Source organism: Antedon bifida, chromosome 2 (genome assembly GCF_963402885.1).
Source record: "Antedon bifida chromosome 2, ecAntBifi1.1, whole genome shotgun sequence".
NCBI lineage: Eukaryota > Metazoa > Echinodermata > Crinoidea > Comatulida > Antedonidae > Antedon > Antedon bifida.
In genome coordinates, this window is record NC_136227.1 from 18,062,962 (window position 1) to 18,084,979 (window position 22,018).

A 22,018-nucleotide genomic window follows, 5' to 3' on the forward strand; every position below is an offset into this window, starting at 1 on the left:
CATTATTCCACTTTCCACTTGCGCTAAATACAACCACAAGTTACTTAAACGAATCAACAATTTCAATGGAGTTTCCTTTATGAAACCATTTTTCAATACTTTTATTTGTGTTTTTTCTACATTTAGGGGACCGTTATACCCAGTCATCACAATATTTGCCCAAGATGTTAATCAGTCTCTGTAAACCTTTAACAGTGTCTCATATTAGTACAAGATCGTCTGCATATAATAAGTGATTAATTTCACAGTCTCTAATCTGTATTTTTATTAGATTGTTTTGTGGAATTTAAATAAACACCTAAGTCTTGTAGAAAGATATTAAATAAAAGAGATGATAATGGTGACCATTACCAATTTCATTATTTAAGAAATTCGATAATTTATTTTCAATTTTAACAAGACATTAGCTTTGAATAGAGTAAAAAATCAAACGTATCCCTCGAATAAACACCTCCCTCAAATGAACTCCGCCTCCCCACCTCCGCCCTACAAGGGCCCTACCAATATAATTACATTGGTGGCCAAACGTTGAGGAAGATTCCCACTGACAAATATTAAATTGAAGAAAAGCTCAACTTAATAGACATTTAATATTTCGCTCATGATACAATCAATATCCGGGCTCTACCCTTTTTTTGTGCTTTAAATGCACTTATGACTTCATCTAATTTAATTTCTGTGTTCAATATTTGATTGACATAGGGCAAGTTGTCCACTACGTTTACACTTTTTGGAAGTGTTTGCGACCGATTGCTACCTTTGATACAATATAAATTACTAAAAAATATAGATGTTGATGCCATTCCATCAATGAGATTTCTTTCTTCTCAGAGGTTTAGCCAGATATTATAACTTAATCTTCTTTTTAAAAGCTAATTAGGCCTATCACGAAATAAAAGTCACTTGAAATTCTCATGCTTTAAAAAATGCTGCAAACATAGGCCTAGTATCCAATTTACTAAGATCAGAAAGACGCTATTAGGTGACATTTCGGAGTCAAAAAAGATTAAGAAGTGGATTATGTTTGTTTACAACATCCAAGCTAAGTAAGCATCATGGTGACTATTTGGTGTAGGGCTAATTCGTAAACACACACCTGTAAACTATGAAATCAGGATGATTGAGAGCAATGGAGTATGAGAAAAGGAGTGTTTGGAGTTGCTGATTGGATGGGAAGTTGGCATGGGAAATTAAGGAGTTAAGTGGAATGTTGAAGGTTAGACAGGCAGTGGTGAAATAAAAAGCACAGAAAATGTTGTTTTTAAACCTAGTCATGTCCAATTAAATACTAATCTAAATTAGTGAAGTGCTTGATACAGCATTAGAACACAAACAAACAAATTTAAATCTTAAAATGATTTATTTAACAAATGTATTGAATTTATTACAACTTTAACATATCAGACAAAACGATTGATACTCTTCAATGCTCTAAATAAATTAATGTCAAGTTAGATTGTCAAATTTAACATTAATTAAACAGACAAGGTTAAATATTTCATTATTGATGTACGTTATTACTGTACATTACCTGTATACATTAGCAATATTAATTTTAAAATCACATCAAAGTATATCTTACAACAAACCTAATTATAAGTTTTGTGTAACTTACATTGTTTAGAAGATTCACATCAGCTCCTGCTTTGATTAGAATGTCGCATACAGGTCTATGGCTATGGGCTGCAGCATAATGCAAAGGTGAACCTCCATTCTGAAAATATTATTCAGGTTATAATTTGTCATATCAATGTAGAAACCAGTGGTGGTACTTTTTCGTTATCTTTCGTTATTCGATTCTCCTTTTTATATACAATGAACATAGTATAATACAGTGGTTAGTGATCTGGAGTTTGTGTGTTATTTCCAACCCGAACATTATTGTTAAGTCTTGATGTTGTCAAGGTCTATTTAGTACAGATAGGAAAAGCACAAAATACCATTCAGGAATCTTACGTAGGCCTACAACGAGTACAGAGTAACGAAAAATTAAAATTCATCTATACTTTATTTACCAAACGACGTCTGTTTTTTGGTGAACTTTTACATTTATTTATAAACTAAAATTCTAACCACACAAAAATACATCAGAATGGCTGTGTCCTTACGCACTCAAGTGTATTTTATACAAATAATTTATGTTTACTAGAGGGTGAGCTCGCTTCGCTCGCTCCCCCTCTAGGAAGTGTAGACGATGGTTCTCGGAATGATAATGTTCTTCTTTTACGTTTTCTGTCGGTTACCATTATTGAAAATGCTTGACATTCGTAAAACTAAACTATTCTGTTTCACAGTGTCTTAGATAATTAATAACATTTTAAAGTATAGTCTTTATTATTTGGTAGGGCCCTTATAGGGCGGAGGTGGGGAGGCGGAGTTCATTTGACTCGAGGGAGGGGCTTATTCGAGGGATATATGTTAAATTTTTTAGTTTTAATAATATGGTAACATTTATAATCAAATGAAATCCTCTATCTAATAGATATGAAAAGTGGTAAAAAAGAATAACAAATGCTTAGTAAATTGTAGATAACAGTTCGATGAATTCTACTACAAATAGTATAATTGTGTTATTATAATTGTGGATGGAATGGACGTTTATTAGATAGTTGGGTTGGCGGGGTTGGGGGGGGGGGGGGTGTTGTGATTATTATTTAAAGTGATGTTTTATTGTAGAGGCGTTTATTTAAATAAATATCATCCTAATAAGTATTAATACATTATTTAATTTAAACATCTTTTGAAACTAACTGCCGTGACAGAAAAGAAGACATTACGGCTTGCAACATGGGCAGACATCTCGGTCCTAACAGGACACAGATAGCCTACAGTTATTCCTGCCAGCTTACTTAATAAAACTCAGCTATCGGGATTTCACTCGATTAATGTCTTATCATCAAATCTCCCTATGTAATTTTATAATACTATTCCCCACAATATATTCCGATTCTTTATGGCGTATATTTAATTTGATCTTTATTAATTTGCAGTATAATTTTTATTTTTTAACTACTGTACCTTTCACACGCGCGGTCCGTTCCTAAAATAAACAAAAAACTAAAATGGCTATGACTAATGGCCAACTTAAGCTCCAGTCCTACTATAGTATCTGTTTTTTTCTTCCGTCTTCCAAAGGGACACTGTATTGATTGATGGAAAGTGCCTGTTTCCAGTCACCTTTAGGGTCAAATCTATTATTTTAACTGCTCCCTTGTGTATAAAAGAGAGAAAATAGTTGAAACCAAGTTGCTGCAAGGTGAACTTATCATAAACCCGGAAATAACTTGACCGCCAAGAATTGAAATTGAGTAGAAAATCTACTGTTGAAATCATAAATGTTGTTAAAAAACTCTTTATAATATCTTGCTAAGATAGAAATATGGAAAAATAGCGTCGAACTGCACATTAATGTTATCAAATCTACGTTTCGCGGTACATCTGAGATAGATAAGGTAGGTATCCAAGGCGGAGATTTGTACCGAAGTTTTTGCATTGTGCTCGCCTATGTCAGAATTAACCATTATTTATATATAGATAAGTACGATGGAACAAATAATTTCATCATGGGAAAGTATAACAAATATTTATTTCTCACCGAATTTAATGTCCTAACACGAACATATAGCATTCATTATTTGTTTTATAAACCCCAACTATCATTAATTCTGACTTCTACAGTATCAATCTATACTGCCCTACTTTGAGAAAAGGGCTAATACATTTTTTTCGAAATTAAGATTTTTGTCTTATTATTACTTAAATTGACCAGTTGTCCCAAAATATGTCTATAAACATGAAATTTATAATAATAATAATTATTATTGGGGCTTATCTACAAACACCTATAGAAATAATTTGACAAAAGGCCTCAATTACAACAGATAACAGTATGATGAATATATAATGAGGCAGATTAATGCTCTTAGAAGAAAAGCCTTTTTTATATATGTAAATTGTTTACAAATTACCTGATCCAAATTACATTTATAATTTATTTTAACTAAAGTTACTAAATGTTTTGGTAAATTTTGATCAAAAATCAAACAAAATAACTGCAAAAAGTGCCCTGTTTTCAAAGTGTTTCCCGCCATTTTTAAGTATGTCAGATATTTTTTAATAATGTACTTTTGAAATATAATCATTTGAAAATAAATTACTACATGAACTTTTGTAATGAAAAACAAAAGCATGTTTTGGTCAATTACTCAAAAGCAGCTTTTTGTAGATAAGCCCTTTTCTCAAAGTACGGCAGTACAGCTCAATCTATAAATAGCACTTTTGAGTTACTCAAATTTGGATTAAATTTATCCAAATAATAATTATAATGTATGACTTACTTTATCTTGTAATGTAACATTTGCTCCAGCGTCGATCAAACTCTGACATATACTGACATTACCAAATCCCGCACCTAAAATCAATGCTGTGTCGCCATCCTATTCAAATATTGAAATAAAAATGTTACAAATATTTCAAATTGTTCAATGTATTAAGTTCAGTAGGGTACTATGATTCCTTAAAAAAGTCATTCGGATCAGTTTGTGTTACTCTAAACAAAACTCGAGGCTTAGAGGAACGAGATCGTAACGGAGATTGATAGACAAATAGTAAACTAATATCAAACCATGGTATGCTGGTTTAATCAGTGTTCTTGATCAATCGACAAGAACATTAACATTCTAGGAGAAGAGAAGATACCAGGCAATATGTATTTTGTCTGTAGTTATTTTCTTTTTCATGTTTAGTATTCCAGTGGACGTTTCAATTTTTGTCACGAAACTACACTCCAGTAATATATACGTTTGAAACGCCATGTGTGCCAACATATTTATTTTATACAGTTTAGAACCAAATGATTTGTATTCTTCTCGTACTGTATATGTCATTTTATATACAGATAAGAGCCTTTGTTTTCATATTTTGAAAGGTAGAGTCCAAATCGACCCCAATCGGCTCCTGATGAAAGATGTGTACCTCATTCTGACTGTCTTGCATGTTCAACTGAATCAAGTGTTGGCAGATGTCAAAGGCATCAAATTGAGCAATATTAGGAATCTATAAAATATGAACAGAAAAATAGATATAAATGCCCTCTAAATGTGTTCCTTGTCACAGCCTAGGGTTTATAATGTACTTATTATTATTTATTATCATACTAACAATTAAAAACACCTACTTGAATACCATTGTAAGCACATATTTTAGAAAAATATTCCTTGAGACCCATTTTATTTCCTTGTGCTATTCAAAGAAAGAAGAACGGGTTTAGGTCTATAAAGTAAACTTGTATTCAAGTAGATTATAATACAAATAGGCCTACAATACAATGAATATAAAGCAGCTTAATTCTTTTAAATCTCAAAATCAGTTATCATAAACAATTAAAAAAGAAGTGGTTAAATGTCGATACAGCAAATATAGTTTGTTAGAAAAACATTTTTAAATGTTCCTTAACAGGAACCATATTAATGTAAATCAACGTAGAATTAGTTTTGTTTTTACTAGAAATGTAAAGACAAATGACTGAATGTTGTAAAATTACTAATTTAGTTTCAGTATAATTGTGTAGCATTCTTGCATAATGAACCATTATTTATCTGACTTAACAAACATATTTCATATACCCAAATTGCTCTAAGAAGCATTGGCAGGCCCCAGTCGGAAGGGACTCAATTTTGTTGTGAAGCGTTGCCAGGCCCCAGTCAGAAGGGACTCAATTTTGTTGTGTAAGCGTTGGCAGGCCCCAGTCGGAAGGTACTCAATCTTGTTGTGTTATTCAAAACCTTGAATGAAAGCCATGATACTTTATAAGTATCTGCCCCGCGACATTATTTGTAAATTACAATCTTACCCATAGCAGAACATGAGTAATCATGGAAAACTTTTCCAAAGTGAAGCTTGTTGTTTAGCTTGGTATATGTGATACGGATGGAATAATACGAAAGTGAAAGAATAACATGTTGAAAAGAATCCTAGAATAATGAGTCATGCCAATTCATTATTCAGTTACCTATTATTAATTTACGGTAATAATACTTTTCAATTCAATTCAATTCAACTTTATTTCAGACAAACTGTCCATATGAAACATATAAATACAATAAAAAATAATACAAAGCATTATGTGACAACCGTCATGGAGAGAGGACTAATACTTATTTGTTGACATATAGTGCCTCTTAAAATATGTGGATTATGTTTTGAGGTTTATTGGATGTAGACTGTAGACATTATTATATTATTGATTACTATAGTTTACAAAACAACACATTATTATGGCTATACTGATACTAGTTAATACACGTAAAAGTATACATGAGATTATATATACAAAAGTTCTGTCCATTTTCTATGCAACTTTGAATCTTTTAGAATACGAGAAAAAACACATGTAATTAAAGTATTACAGCTTTTTTCAATTTTTGTTTTGAAACAAAAAATTGATTTCCGAATGTACTCATAGAAGGAGGGAACATGGTTATCAACAAACATAGCACTAGCACTACAGCTCCTTGAGCGTCTTAAAATCTTTCTAAGTGCGTTATTATAACAAACCTGTAATGACTTTATAGTTTTTACATTAAAATCGCACCATAAGGCCGCACAATACATACTAATACAGTATGACTTAAACAAAGTAATCTTAACATCTGTTGAGCATTTACTAAATTTCCTACAAAGAGAGTTACCTCTAATACATAATGATCGATATTGCCTTTTAATATCCAGTTCGTCCCTAGTATCATTGCTGATAACACAACCAAGGTAGGTAGTGGATTGAACGTAATTTAGTTCTTTACCACATAGAACAGTAACATTAATTGCCATTCAGTTTTCTTTTCCTAGGGCAAAAACACATGCAAATTGATTTTTTTGAATTATATAATACATCAAAGTCATTAGCAAAATCCTCACATATGTTAACCATCTTTTGGAGGGCATCTAAAGAAGGCGCAAGTAACACCATGTCATCTGCATAACTTAAGTTGTTGAACTTTGTATTATTTACTTAGTGAACAAACAAACTACTAAATACTGTATGGTACCAACAAAAGTATTTGTTTGCTATTAAGAAGTACAGTACACTAAACTCTTAAAGCAGCTATCCAAGGGTTATGAAATTCAATTTTCAAATTACTATCAATGTACGTTGTGAGTGGAAGACAAAATAAGATAAGATTACTTCATACGGCTGTAACACTGTAGACTTACCAATATGATAATTAGGTTCAGTTAAAGTTGTCAAATCATTAGACATTCTTAGATTCATAATGACCCATTTGGAACAATTCTGTCTGTCTACACTATCAGACTAGTTATTGGCAAAAAAGTGTGATGTGCTCAAATATTTTAGTGATATAACATCGTGTCCACATCACATTTATATATGACATACGTTGATAGTGTAGACAGAGCTAGTAGTATAGTTAGTATAGCATTTGATATTTTACTTACCTAACACTGATGAAGTCAACTAATTTTTCTGCAAATTTCAAAAAAATAAATTGATACAGTAAACTAGTCATATTGGGTTGTTTTGTGTGTGTTTATTTGTGTACAATCTTTAAATTACTGGACTGAATTATTATTGAATAATTTCAGTTTGATAACACACAATGGCTCAGTGGGTACGGTATCTATAGTTTGTAGTTCTCTTCTACAACTTGAATTAATTATTGTAAAAGCTGATAACTGAGTGTACAATGGCTCTTTGTTTGATCAAACCTGGACAGGGGTAGCTTAATAAGCAAAATACATCACTGTAGATCACACGAGCCAGCTACTCATATAAAATGACTTTCAAAATTAACTAATTCATTTCAACAAATTCCATTAAAACATAGTAACTTATTTCATACGGAAACTTGTAAAATGATAAATTTTCAAAACTTTTCATAAATTAATCAGGTCTAATGCTGTTACAGACTAGATTTTCAGCTTTTCAGCAACTATTTTGGCGAAACTATATGTAAAGCCATTCATACTGTGAGCCAAATCAACTCACAAATAAAGCACCTTATAAAAAATAAAAGTGTTACACTTTATTTGATATACACCAACGCTGATTGATTGTTCACGCTAACAAATAATAAGCATGCGCAATCCATTATATTGTGATGAGAGTGGAGCTAGCAAAACATCCACCCGCCATTAAAAACACGATTGGCTAAACTGAAATTCTCATAAATTGTAATAAACTGGACTTACAGTTCGATTTCTCTTACAAGAGTGCAAGTCTGTCGTTGCTGCCCTACATGCCAGAAGGCATAATGGTCGTTAAGTTTTTTTCGATCTAACGCTGGTCAAAATTTAACAAATTCGTACAACTGCTTTAACGCTATACTCACAGCAAATGCTCATAGTTGATAGTAGGCTTTCTCTGCTCACAACGTTTTCATGGTCTATGAATTTCTTTCATAGACACACAATGCATATTAATTCTATAGAATTTCATTATAGAATCATTGTTCGACATGTACTAATTTTCCTTTCGATTTCTATTATTAAACTCTTATAACAATCCCAAGATTGTAATTGAATACTAGAAGACAGGATGTTTTATGTAATAGTAAAATGTAAAGAGTAAAATTATATAAGATTATTTCGTTCACGTCTTGCATCGTTGGTTTTCTTCAACAGTTTTGTTTTATAAACAGTAAATAAACAAGATAGTATATAGGGTGAATTTTTAACATTATTTTATTTAATTTTATATTAATCTTTTAAAACTCAAACCAGCAAAACAATTCGCCAATAACAGGATTAACATACAAATACAGTAACGGATGATACATACGGTATACATCATATTTTGAGGCGAGACTAATATGGATGATGGAAAAATAGCAAATTATTATTTTTTGCTCAAATTTTAAATAGTTGTGGTGCAATTATGCCTTGGCTGCGTGAAAACATGGGCATATGTCACAAATGCGTAGGATGAGTTTGAATGGGAAGTCACTGAAATTGTGGAAATTGCCAAATTTGTGTCAGGGGGTACATCAGAATTTAAAATAACTCTTTAAAATAAAGTTAAAAAAATCCTTAGGCTGAAGTAAAACAATTGAGAATACGTAGGCCTACTTTCACTTCACCCGGAAATTGCATTGCATCTTTGCATTAAAAATCTCAGTATAGTTACAAATTATGAACTAATGTTTTTCATCTATAAACATCAGTTTTGCGGTCTGCGGCTGTAAGGGCCTATGTTCTTCAATTTCTTCTTCAATTTTAAGGAGCAAACTTCATAGTTGAAGGCTACTGCTCCACTAAGGGTCCCATTGTGACATCGGCAGCCAACTACGGCGCCAATTCGTCTGTCCACGACAGTGTGTGTGTATGAATGAACTAGTACACCGGGGTAACCCCCTACAAGCGGGTGATGGTTTTCCATGGGAAGGTGCACATCTTATGAAGATATGGTATACAAGTTAGTTAGAACATTGCTGAGATGGCTATGGGGTTTTGTGTCAGGGTGTAAGAGAATAATATGAGATTATGAATTTTATAAATGAAAAACCTTAGGTAGGAAACAATTTCAGAATATGAACATGTAGAATATGAAAAAAATGATTGTGTAAAAAACATAATAGAAATAATTATTTCACTTATAAAAAAGATAAAATAAAAGGTTAAATTAAACCAGATACAGTAATTTGCTTTAAATTCAGTCGATTCACGGTACTGTATCTATTTCCGAAGTATATTTGGTAATATAACATCACATGTGTTTCACATCTAGTACTAACTTACAATGCTGAAATAATAGTAGGCCTATGCGGAGATATAGTCCAGAAAATCTATGAATAAAAGGGTGTAACCCAAAAACAAATTGCAATAGTTTTCAAACCTGTTTTATCTGATTCAGTAGGACACTTTCTTTTCAAAATCTACCAAAATATGGTTAGTGGAACATATAATTTAGGTGTCATTAGAGGTCAAATATGTCAAATTTGGTATTAATCACTTTTTAGACTGGTATAACATATTTTATCAAATGAAGTATCATATAATAGCTATTTCAATTATCTATCTAATGATAGCAAACTTACTATTTTTACATACACACATGATATAGTTTTTGGGTGAAAATTGTAATTTTTTTCACATTTTTATCCAAAATTAAAATTTTCCAACAATTATATTTTAGTAAAAATATAACTTAATGACATATTTTTTAAACAAAGTTTTAAAAATATTTTGCTTATAATACAGTGACGTAAAATTTACAATATAAAAACTAAAACGTAATTTGGTACAGAATTACAGGCATTTAAATAGAAACACTCAAAATTTGAGGTAAAATAAGAACAATTTGGTATTAATCACATTTTAGAAATAACTTATGACTGATGTAACATATTTTATCAAACAAAGTATTATATAATATTTTTTTTAATTATGTATCTAATGATACCAAACATGATATGTTTACATGCAAAAATGCAAAGTTTTTGGGTGAAAATGGTAATTTTTAAATTTTTTTTATAAAAAATTACAATTTTTCAAGAATTATATTTTTAGTAAAAATGAAATTTAATTACAAATTTTTTATAACACAGTTTTACCAATATTTTGCCTATAATATAGTCATTTTAACTTTACAGTATCAAAAGTGAAACGCAATTTGGTACGGAATTACATAAATTTAAATAGAAACACTCAAAATTTGAAGTAAAATGTTACACTGGTCCAACCCAGGACAAAACTCATGGCTATTTTAATAATATTATAAATTAAAAGTTACATGCTTGCTGAAGATGACATATCCACTTTAAAAAGTTGGAAAAGAACTTTTAAAAATGTTCTTTCCAAACTTTTTAAAGTGGATATGTCATCCTCAGCAAGCATGTATCTTTTAATTTAGAATGCAAGTTCGAATCCAAGATGTCCTTCAAAATCCAAGATGGCCACTAACATTTTAAATGGCTGCTAAATTGACTTTTATTTGACTTTAATTTTGTCTATTAAATAGCCTTTCTAAACTGTTTAGATGGTTATGTCATCCTCAGGCATGTATCTTAAAATTAGCATGAGACTCAAAATTAAAAATGGCTGCCAAATTAAAAAATGGATAGTATGGGGTAAGAAGCGACTAACATTCTTAATAAAGGTATCTGTTTCTTAGGTTTATCGAAAACCGAGACCACCCTATAGAACATAAATATTGAGAAATGTTGGTGAGGTCTCTACTCTATAGAACAAACATATTGAGAATGTATAGTGGGGTCAGTCTAGTCTTTTTAAGAAACCTTGATAACATAACCACCCTATTATATAACTAAATATTGATAAGTTTTAATGAGGCCACTCGTTTTAAAAAAAATCTCGAAAACATGAGGCTCCACCTAGTTAACACAATGTTGAGAATTGTTAGTCGGAGGTCCCCATTTTAATTTAAGATTTATTTAAAACAAGGCCAACAGCCATTAAGTCGCGTGCTACAATGCATAGTGATACCGGACCGACAGACAGACCAACAGACCAACAGACAGACCGACCGACCGACATAGTGAACTATACTGACCGAAATTACTGAACATGTTTAAACGTGCTCGTATAACGTAATTTCGAGTTGAAAAGTAAGTCAAGAAAACAGAAATCGGGCAAAAAGAGTGCGCAATAACATTTAACGCGCAGTGCGCGCGCAAAAATCTGCGCACTCATGGCAATTTTGTAAACGCTTAAAATTGCCTGAAACGTACTCTTATTTCATCGAAAATAAATTTTAAGCGCGCGTACGCATGCGTTACATGCGCTACGCACGTAATTGTATTGCCATATGATGATTTATGCCCTGAAATTTATGAGTACCAAATTTTATTTAATTGTGATTCATGGTTGTTAAGATATGATTACAAACGTGATTTCGTTAAATCGTGCGTAGACCGCGTAATTTTTTATTGCGCACCGTGAAAACATAACCACATCGATTCCTGGCCATAAGGAATATTCTGTGAAAAATTGACTTAGCTAGATTAAACTGATATCAAGATAAGGTCAGAAAGCGATAAAACGCATAGTGATACCGGACCGACAGACAGACAGACCGACAGACAGACCGACCAACTGACCGACATAGTGAACTATAGAGTCGCGTCCACGCGACTAAAAATAAATAAAATATTGTAATATATTGTTGTTATGTTGAGGTACTTTGTAAGGAAGACTCTTTACTCGCTTTGCTGTCGTAACATATATTATTTATTCAGAATATACTTGATACAATAACTGAATAACTAACTGACTAAGGAACAGAGGATTAGTGATGCTGGCTGTAAGGTGTTCTTCTGAAGAAGTGGCTGTGAAGTGTGTCTGGGCTCTTCTGAAACTTGGGAGTATATCGGCTTCGGTTCATTTACATATGTCACTACGTAATCTGTGAGGGTAACGATTGGTTCTAAGTTGATCCAGGGGTGTTTAAGTGGGAGTGATTAACGGTATAATAAGGTATTTCAATGATGGATGACACTGTCAAATCTGTACTTAAATAGTGTCAATCTCTCCTGGTTTAACGATGGGATAGGTCAAATGTTAAACTAAGTGTTTTCTTTAGGGATTCTTTTATAAACTAATGGTCATTTAAAACATCTGGACAAACTCTCCTCTGGACTTTCTGGGTCAAGTTTGTGAACTTATTGAATTCTGATACAAAGGTTGATTTCTTAATTATAAAAGTATATCGTTACATTACATCCCTCTGTTTCCCTTTTTTTTTTTTTAATCTATTTGAAATATAAAAATGGTTATAATAGTGGCATGCAAAATTAAAGTTATATAAAAGAAAAAAAACATGATTATACATATAAGCAAAAATTGAGTTAGTCAAAACCATTGACTCTGAAGTGTAACCTTATCACTTTCACTCTCTCTCTCTCTCTTAAAAAAAATGAAATTAAAACTGAATTTGGTATAAAATTTCCGGAATTTATATAAAAATTTGGAAAAAAAAATGTATAAAGAACAAAAGTTTTCTTCAAGATCGACATAATTGTGGGTCCGTTGCATTGGAGGCATGCTACACTCGGATTACCGAAATAAAGACATCACAACGGTTGGGTTTCCCTAAAGAACATCGGTCAAGAAGGCAACTCTTGTTAATTATGCACTCTAATCTATAATAACGGTATTCGCGTAAATCAAACAAAATCGGTCAAAATAAAAATACAAAACTTAAAAATAGTATCTTACATTGAACATACAACAAATCGTGCGACGACTTATCGCATTCTAATGGCCTTCAAACATAAATCAATCAAATTAAAACATAAAACTCAAGAAAACTGTGGCTGATTAGCCTAAAATCAATAATTGACTCAAAATATCAAACTTAATCACTTAAAACTTTAAAAGAAACAAATGTGTGTCCCGTTGACACAAACTTATCCACAATATATCGTTATTATCACAACTTTATCGATTTAAGCATTTATATTCACAGGTAATTACGATTTCAATCGGTCGACAAATTCGACTTTTGTACTCAATGTCAAAAAATACAATTAAAAGTACTAAGAAAATCTCCTGTTGTTATATCAATTAATTAATGCTTGAGATTAACGACTCAAAGGTTAAACAAAATATTTGTTACAAAATGATTGTCGTTCTTTTCAATATCTCAATATATCGATCATCAAAATTCAAAATTAATCATTATCAAACTCGTTACAAAATCAATACTTAATCATAAATTCAATTCTCTTTTAACTGAAATCACATCGTTACTAAACAAATCAAATCAAATACGTAGACTATGCTATCATTAATTTAGCAAATGTCGTAATTAAAAAAATTCTCGCAAAAAATTAAATCAGTAACTTGTTGCATTATACAAACGTTTTATGAATTGTTTTGGCGATCCACTTATCGGTATCTGTTTATCATTAATAATCTCTTTAATCAATTTATCTGTATCGTTATATCTGTCGATATTCCACCAAAATTTTCGAACATTGGATTCGTGTTTTGTTTTATCGGTGTTACATTTGGCTGAAGTCGGTTTAGAATAAGAAACTAAAACTTGGAAATGTCCTGCTTTAAATCTACCTCGGTTTAATGTCATATTTGAATCATTAGGTGCTGTCATAATTAAATTAGTTTGTTCCTTAATTTGTTCTTCTTTCATTTGGAATGGGGCTGCTAATCCCATGTTATTCTCTACACAGTCAATGTAAGGTTGCAAGTTAAGGGGTTCTACTTTAGTTGGGTGTGTAAAGGTATCTGATTGCAATTGGGTGGGTGTCCTATCATGTTCGTCGACAAATTCAACATTGGTTTCGTCATTTACTACATTAATGGTATTCTGAATTTTCTCGTTATTATCAGTGGGTTCATTCAACAATTGCTTAAGTTTTTGGAGATGTGTAAAATTTTTGCGTTCTTTAGGCGTTCTCATAAAACAAGGTTTCAGTCTGTTATAATTGAATACGTCGCGAAGTATTTCTCCTTTAATCGTTGCTAGGATGTAGTGTGTTCTGTCTAGTACTTCATGAATTACTAATGGTCCGACCCATTCTGCGGCGATTTTCTTTGAATTTGCCGTTAGTGAGGATGATGTTGGCTTGTATAGATATACGAGTTGTCCTACTGAGTAAATTGGACTTTTCTCTAAGCGTTGGGAAATTTTCGAGTTTTGGACGTTTTGTTGTGTTCGCTGTAATTGTAGCATTGTCTGTGAAATGTTTTGAAATTTCTTCTTGAGGTGTTCAAAGTATTCTTCATAGGAATGAGACAATCCTGAAACGGGGTTAAATGCTAATGAGGTCAAACTTGGAGGTTGGCGGCCAAAAACTAATTCGTAAGGGGAGTGGTTTCCTAGATGTGGGGATGAGAAAGAATTATAAGCATAACATGTTGTTGATACAAATCTAACCCAATCTGTTCCGAATTGGTTAAGGTTGACCTTTAACAGGTCCGATACGGTGCGGATATGACGTTCAACTTGTAAACTACCGTGATTATGGACGCTGATGATTTTCCTATCAATGTTAAGGGTGTTACATAAGAGTGTTAATAATTTTCCTGTAAGGGAGGTGGCTGCATCTGAAATAAGACGAGATGGGGGTCCAAAAATACTGATTACCTTTTGAATTAGTGCTTCACAAATTGTTTCGGCATCAATGGATTTCAAAGGTACACAAATCAAAAATCTAGTAATTTCATCACATACTACCATAATATGTTTAAAACCTGAAGGTGATGTTGGCATACTCTTAAAATCTAGACTGAGTGTATGAAAAGGACGGTAAGTTGCTGGTACTCGATCGTGTAAAGGACGTAATTTATCGGTTTTGGGACGAAATTGTTGACATCTGAGACACGCTTGAGTATAATTGTTGACTTTCTCGAACATAAGGGGCATGTAAAATAATTTCCTAATAGTGAGATAAGTACGCATCGTACCTTGGTGGCTACTTAACAAATTGTCGTGATACTGAGAAATGATAGTCTCGGCTAAGTTTTCAGGAACAGCTAATTGCAATACAAATTCTCCACCTTTATCTTGGAAAAATAAACGGAATAGTAAACCGTTGCACAATATGTACTGCTCTGACTTATTCTGAACTGCACGAGCTGCTTTCTTATCAGCTGGAAGGATATCATGAGCTAAATAATCGTAAACTGGCTTAAAAAATGGTGAAGTTTCTTGTTCAACACGTAATTGTTTAACATCTACTGGGAGGTTATAATCTCTAATTATCTTTCTTTGAATAACATCCATTAATCTATCCAAGTCTTGTTGTTTTGGGATGTGTGCTGATTTAAATTCAGTTATGTTGGGTACTAGTGGTTTGGGCGATGTATACAATTCAACTGGTACATTTCGATGTGTAGTATCTTTGCTTTGCTTATTATTTTTGTCTACTAGTCTTTCCTCTGGAGGTTGTCGAATGTTTACATTGCGTATTGGGGGTGGCGTTACGATAGGTGGTGATCGATTTGTGTTTGTTTGTTGTCTCGTGATTATCTGTGGTGTAGCGGTAGGTTGAGGTGTAGGTCGCGTGTTTGTTGTCACTGGATTTTGATTAATGACAGGCGTTTGTACTGGTTTGGATTTATGTAGGTCAGGTATATTTATTCCCATTTTCTTAGCATAAGACCTTGTTACTGGTCTGCTACTAGTAGATGTGTTTGTAATCGGGTTAAGAGATTCAGTCTCTGTAATATTAAATGCAATGGGTACAACTTGATCAATTTCGGAATCGTCGTCACGAGGGGCTCGGGAGAGAAAATCTGCTAAAACTAATTCAGTTCCTTTCTTATAACCAATTTGGAAAATGTATCCGGATAATCGTAATATTAGTTTCTGTAAACGGGGTGTACATGGCTGATCTTTTGAATTCCAAATTTGTACAATTGCTGAGTGGTCTACGAATGCATCAAATTCGCAACCCTTTAGTAAGTGTCGAAATGCTGAAACATTAATGTAAAGTCCGAATAATTCTAATTCTGTGACGCTATATCGTTGACAGGCTTGTGGTAAGATTTTGGAATAATAACCTATTATGTGTTCTTTGCCGTTTACTGTTTGTGTTAAATATGAACCTGTTGCGGTTCTTGAAGTGTCGCTATATAGCGTAAATCTACCTTCTTTTCTAGGCATTTGAAGAGTAGGTGGTTTAACCATTAATTGTTTAATTTCGTCAAATGCTTTCTGGTGTTCAGTAGACCAAACAAATTTTCGGCGTTTACTTGCGAGTGTATGTAACGGACGTAAAATTGATTGTATTTGAGGGAAAAAATGGGATACATAATTGACTGCACCAATAAATCGTTTAGTTTCTTTATGGGTTCGTGGGACTGGCAAATTTCGGATAGCTGCACACCTGTCGCCTAATGGTGTGATACACGCGTGTCCTGAAGAATTAATCAGGATGGTGTGTCCCATATATTGCACTTTATTCTTAAATAACTTACATTTCTTTGGACAAATTCTAAAACCATTTGATTGTAGGGCTTGTAAAACGGAAACAAGGTGCTGTTTATGAGCAAATTTGTCTTGGCTAAATAAAATAATATCATCATGATGGGCGATACAGAATTCTCTAGAATTTGGGATTTCATTTAAAATTTCGTCAATCTTTGCTTGAAATATACCTGGCGAAACGTTTAATCCTTGTGCTAATCTCTTATAGTAATAATGCTTTCCACCATGATATGAAGCTATACCTGTATATTGTTGGGCATGTTCGGCTAATGGTACACAGTGAAACGCTGATTTCAAGTCAATTACGCTAAGAATCTGTGCATTAGCGTTACCTATTGTTTTCAAAGTTTCGGCTAATAAGGGGAATGGGTGATTAATACGTTTTATCCTGGAATTTAGATAGCGGAAGTCTGTGACAACTCTTTTATCTTTCGAATTTTTCTTTGAAACAAGAAGGACAGGGGAAGTATACGATTGGTGTCCTACTGCTAAGATTCCTAGTTTGACTAATTTGTTCAATTCGGCCTCAATAACATGTTTGTCTTTGTCTGTCGCGAAGTATGGTCGAATAAAAAATGGTTCATCATTAGAGAGGTGTATGTCGGCTTTGAAGTTTGGGCAGCTAGATAGTTCACCATATAGTGAAAATGCGTTTCTGTTTTGTTGTAATGTTTTATATAGATCTTCTTTTTCTCTATGTGTTAAAACGCTGTCTGTTAAATCAACTTGTTTTCTAATTATTTCTTCCTCGGTTAAAGATAACAATGGGTCTGTACGTTCTAAATGTGGGTACTTGTTTGTGTTGTCATTGGTTAACCTTATTCTATCAATTGGTAGGTCGTTAGTAACTGTTACAAGGTTGGTTAAATGAAGGCTCGCGATAGGTTGATGTGTATTAAGGGATACGTTTCTGTTTGTGTTGTTAGTGATATCAATGTTGGTTTCTCCTCTATGTAATTTTACTAACATATCTGATGGACAAAGTTTTGAAATATGGGTAGTTGCATGTAGAACAACATCAGAATTGCGTACAAAGGCGGGAACTCTTCCTTTTAATTTAACTGTTTTAGTATCACCGGGTTTAAGAAAAATCTTGTGTACTGGACGAAAGCTAAAAATCTTTGGTCTAATGCGAAATGTATTTTCTTTAAAATTTAAAGTACCGTCGAGTTCAGACAATGTTTCGGTTCCAAGTATCAGGTCAATACCTGTCAAATTTTTAACGATTAATGCTGAAATTTTAAATGTGTGTCCTTGGATAAATAATTCAAATTGCACTAAGTGGTTGGCATATAAGAAGTCACCGTTACCTAATCGAAATTTAGTTGTGTTTACTTTAACTGGCTTTAGACGCGATAAATAACGTGAGGAATTAACGTAAGATTGTGAGATTATAGTTCTAGTTGAACCACTGTCAAATAAGGTTAAAACATTTCTACCATCTGGTAAATTTCCTTTAACGTAATTTCTGTCGTTAAGTAACAAGTCAATCTTATCTGAATTCCCTAAGTATTTTGCCTTAAAATTGTCGTTTTTAGTTTGGGGGGCCAGATTGTAGGCGGCATCTAGTCCCCTTTTTAAAAATCCTGCTGGTGGCTAGGGTAATAATTGTTTGACTGTTGGTATGGGTATGGCGGGGGATAATTTCCGTAAGAATGGTGTTGTTGTCGGCAGTGCCTTGCTATGTGGCCTGATTTTCCGCAGTAATAACAGGTTGGGGGAGGTTGTCTATTAGTATATCTTGGGGTCTGGAATCGGGGTTTATAGGGACTTGGGCTTCGGTTTCGTCTTGGGACATAATTTCGGGTGGGGGAACGTGAGCGTCGAGTATCATCATTAAGTGATCGTTTTGTTGTGGCCATATCTAACTTAAGAGAATTAATCTCATGTTGGAGCGATTCGAGACTATTATCTGTTTCCTGTTTGATGTTGAATGAAACTTCCCGTGTGGGATCATCGACGGAAAGGTCAAAGTAGTTTTGTGCGCTATTTACGATATTATCAATAGTGGCATCGATTGGGGTGGACATGGCAACTGCTGCTCTGCATTTTGGTGGAAGGGTCGAAATAAATTTATTTTTGATCTGCTGGTCAGCGTAACCAATTCTGTCTGCGGCTTGTTTGATTTTGGTTAAGTGTTTTTCGGCGTTGTCGCCGGTATTATAAGTAATAGTATCGTATTCTCTTATGTGAGCATAGATTGATTTGTTCTTACTGAACCTGTTAATGAATTGGGTTTTTAAGGATTCTAGGGAATCAAACTGCTTTCCTTCTATCCACAGTCTAGCTTGGCCTTGAAGGCTACGTTTGAATATACTTATGACATTAAGTAGTTGGGCATTGTTTGCAGGGTTTTCTAAAGTGTAGGCCTCAAGGTAATCGGTGAATGATAAGTAGTGTGCACTACATTGATCGTGATCGGTGATGGAACCATCGTATCTTTTGGGCAGAAAATCCGTTTGTCTTAAATGGGGCACGGGATGAGGATGGGCGGGCTCATTTACAATTACTTCGTTATCAACGTCAACCATACTTTATAATTTTATTAATCAAAATTTCAAAAACAATTTAGTGTATATATATGTAAACTCGCACTCCTCAATCAAGGTTACAAATCAAAAAATCAAAATGGCTTTGACTTACCCCAATGCTTCGGATCCAATTAAAACGAATGCAAAAAAGTGTTCAACAATGTTCAAATGTTCAAACAACGAACTCAAAAAAAATGCGAAAGGTGTTCATCAATGTTCAAATGCTCGAAGTTCAAAATTAAAAAAAAGTAAATGTTAAAAAAACGTTCTAAAAAAAAAAACTTGAAAGTGTCCAAACGAAACGTTCTTGTCCGCTTGCTTCTGTTTTCCGTCTTGAGTCTTCTTGTGTCTTCCTTGATTATCTTCTTTATCTTCATCAAACGGTTATACGAAATTAAAAAATTCTGCTTCTCTTGATCCAGTTAAAATGCTGTCTTGAAAAAAAAATTCTGCTTCTCTTGATCCAGTTAAAATGCTGTCTTGAAAAAAAATTCTGCTTCTCTTGATCCGGTTAACTGCTTAATTGAAAAAAAACTCTGCTTGTCTGATTATAAAAATATAAATTTTAACTTGTCTTCGTGTAATTTTCGGTTTTCTCCTATCAAACAATTATCTGACTGGTGGCTGGTTTTCTTCGTCTTCGTCTCTCTCTATCTGTTTCAAGAAATTATCTCTTGCTTTTATTTTCTGCTTCTTGTCTTTATGTTAATTTTCTTGTAAATTTTGGTTTCCTCGCTCTGTCCCTTGTAAAATTTGGGTCTTCCACCATGTAATATATTGTTGTTATGTTGAGGTACTTTGTAAGGAAGACTCTTTACTCGCTTTGCTGTCGTAACATATATTATTTATTCAGAATATACTTGATACAATAACTGAATAACTAACTGACTAAGGAACAGAGGATTAGTGATGCTGGCTGTAAGGTGTTCTTCTGAAGAAGTGGCTGTGAAGTGTGTCTGGGCTCTTCTGAAACTTGGGAGTATATCGGCTTCGGTTCATTTACATATGTCACTACGTAATCTGTGAGGGTAACGATTGGTTCTAAGTTGATCCAGGGGTGTTTAAGTGGGAGTGATTAACGGTATAATAAGGTATTTCAATGATGGATGACACTGTCAAATCTGTACTTAAATAGTGTCAATCTCTCCTGGTTTAACGATGGGATAGGTCAAATGTTAAACTAAGTGTTTTCTTTAGGGATTCTTTTATAAACTAATGGTCATTTAAAACATCTGGACAAACTCTCCTCTGGACTTTCTGGGTCAAGTTTGTGAACTTATTGAATTCTGATACAAAGGTTGATTTCTTAATTATAAAAGTATATCGTTACATTACAATATATTTAAAATAAATTACATAATATTGACAGTTTAGTGGGGTCTATGTTTTTAAGTAATATTGAAAACAGAAGGCTCCACCTAAAACACAATTATTGAGATTTTTAGTAGGAATCTCTGTTTTCATAATTTCACAGAAACAGAGAAAAACTAACCTCTTGAAAATAATGTTGTGAACTTTTTGTGGGGGAGGGGTCTCTATTTTCAAAAACCCGAAAACAGAGACACGGTACAGAATACAATATTGAGAAGATTTTTGAGTAGAGATCTCTGTTCACAGTAAAAGTTTTCAATAATTGTGTTAGGTTGGTTTCCCTGTTTTGTTAAGGTCTCTCAAAACCCCTACTGTGTTTTACGACAAAACAACAAAAATCGTAAAACTTAATATTGTAAACTTTTAGTGGCAGTCTCTGTTTTCGAAAACCGCACAACAGAGACCAAGTATGAATACAGTATTGAAAATATTTTTAGTGTGGATCTTCGATTTCAAAAAGTCCTGACAACAGCGACCCCCCGCTTAGACTGCACAACAATGAGATAGGTCATTAGGTCTGTTGTATTTTATATTGCTTGGTCGGTTGTTGTTGTTGTTGTTGTTAGTTCCAAGTTGATCACGAATGTAAATAGTATGTGTGTATTGTTATGCTTGTGTTATCCTGCCAAGAAAACAATAATCATTATACTATGTATGAATGACTTAATAAACCGTGCCTACACTATGACACTTTATGTGAGAAAAAAAAAATGTCCATATATGGACATGATGATGTCATACCACTACCCTAATTTAGCATATCACTACCATATTTGGGCACATCACATATTTTTTGTCACATAAAGTTTGACAGAGCTTAACCCAATATTGAGAATTTCTAGTATTGCCGCTGTATTTTTAAAGATTTCTCGAAAATAGAGACCACAATATTGAGAAGTTTTAATAGGGATCTGTGCTTTCGAGATTTCTTGAAAACTGATCTTACTAATATACCCATATGTTGATATAAAGTTTGCGGTACACCACGTGTATTAGTTCTGAAAAGAACTGTTGAGTTTCTCTAAACAAACAATATAATATACCCATACTAAATATTTCAATGTTTTATTCTATAAGGTGGTCTCGGTTTTCAAGATTTCTTAAAATCAGAAACCTTTGTAGTGTGTAGATGATGCTGTTCTTACACATGTCCATTTGATTCAGAGTCATGTTGATAATTTGAAATGTT

General features: G+C 33.1%; 1 protein-coding gene across 1 annotated transcript in view; it reads right to left on the reverse strand.

Moving 5' to 3' along the window:
- The window catches only part of LOC144835057 (uncharacterized), a 28,436-nt gene extending 19,970 nt beyond the window's left edge, over positions 1–8,466 (reverse strand). Inside the window, exons 1-5 of the mRNA XM_078690074.1 lie at positions 8,209–8,466; positions 5,177–5,241; positions 4,975–5,055; positions 4,338–4,436; positions 1,616–1,714 (exon numbers count right to left, since the gene is read on the reverse strand). Of these exons, the coding sequence (XP_078546200.1) occupies positions 1,616–1,714; positions 4,338–4,436; positions 4,975–5,055; positions 5,177–5,227 (330 nt within the window). The 5' untranslated portion in view covers positions 5,228–5,241; positions 8,209–8,466. The remainder of the gene's footprint in view (positions 1–1,615; positions 1,715–4,337; positions 4,437–4,974; positions 5,056–5,176; positions 5,242–8,208) is intronic.
- Positions 8,467–22,018: the final 13,552 nt, after the last annotated feature.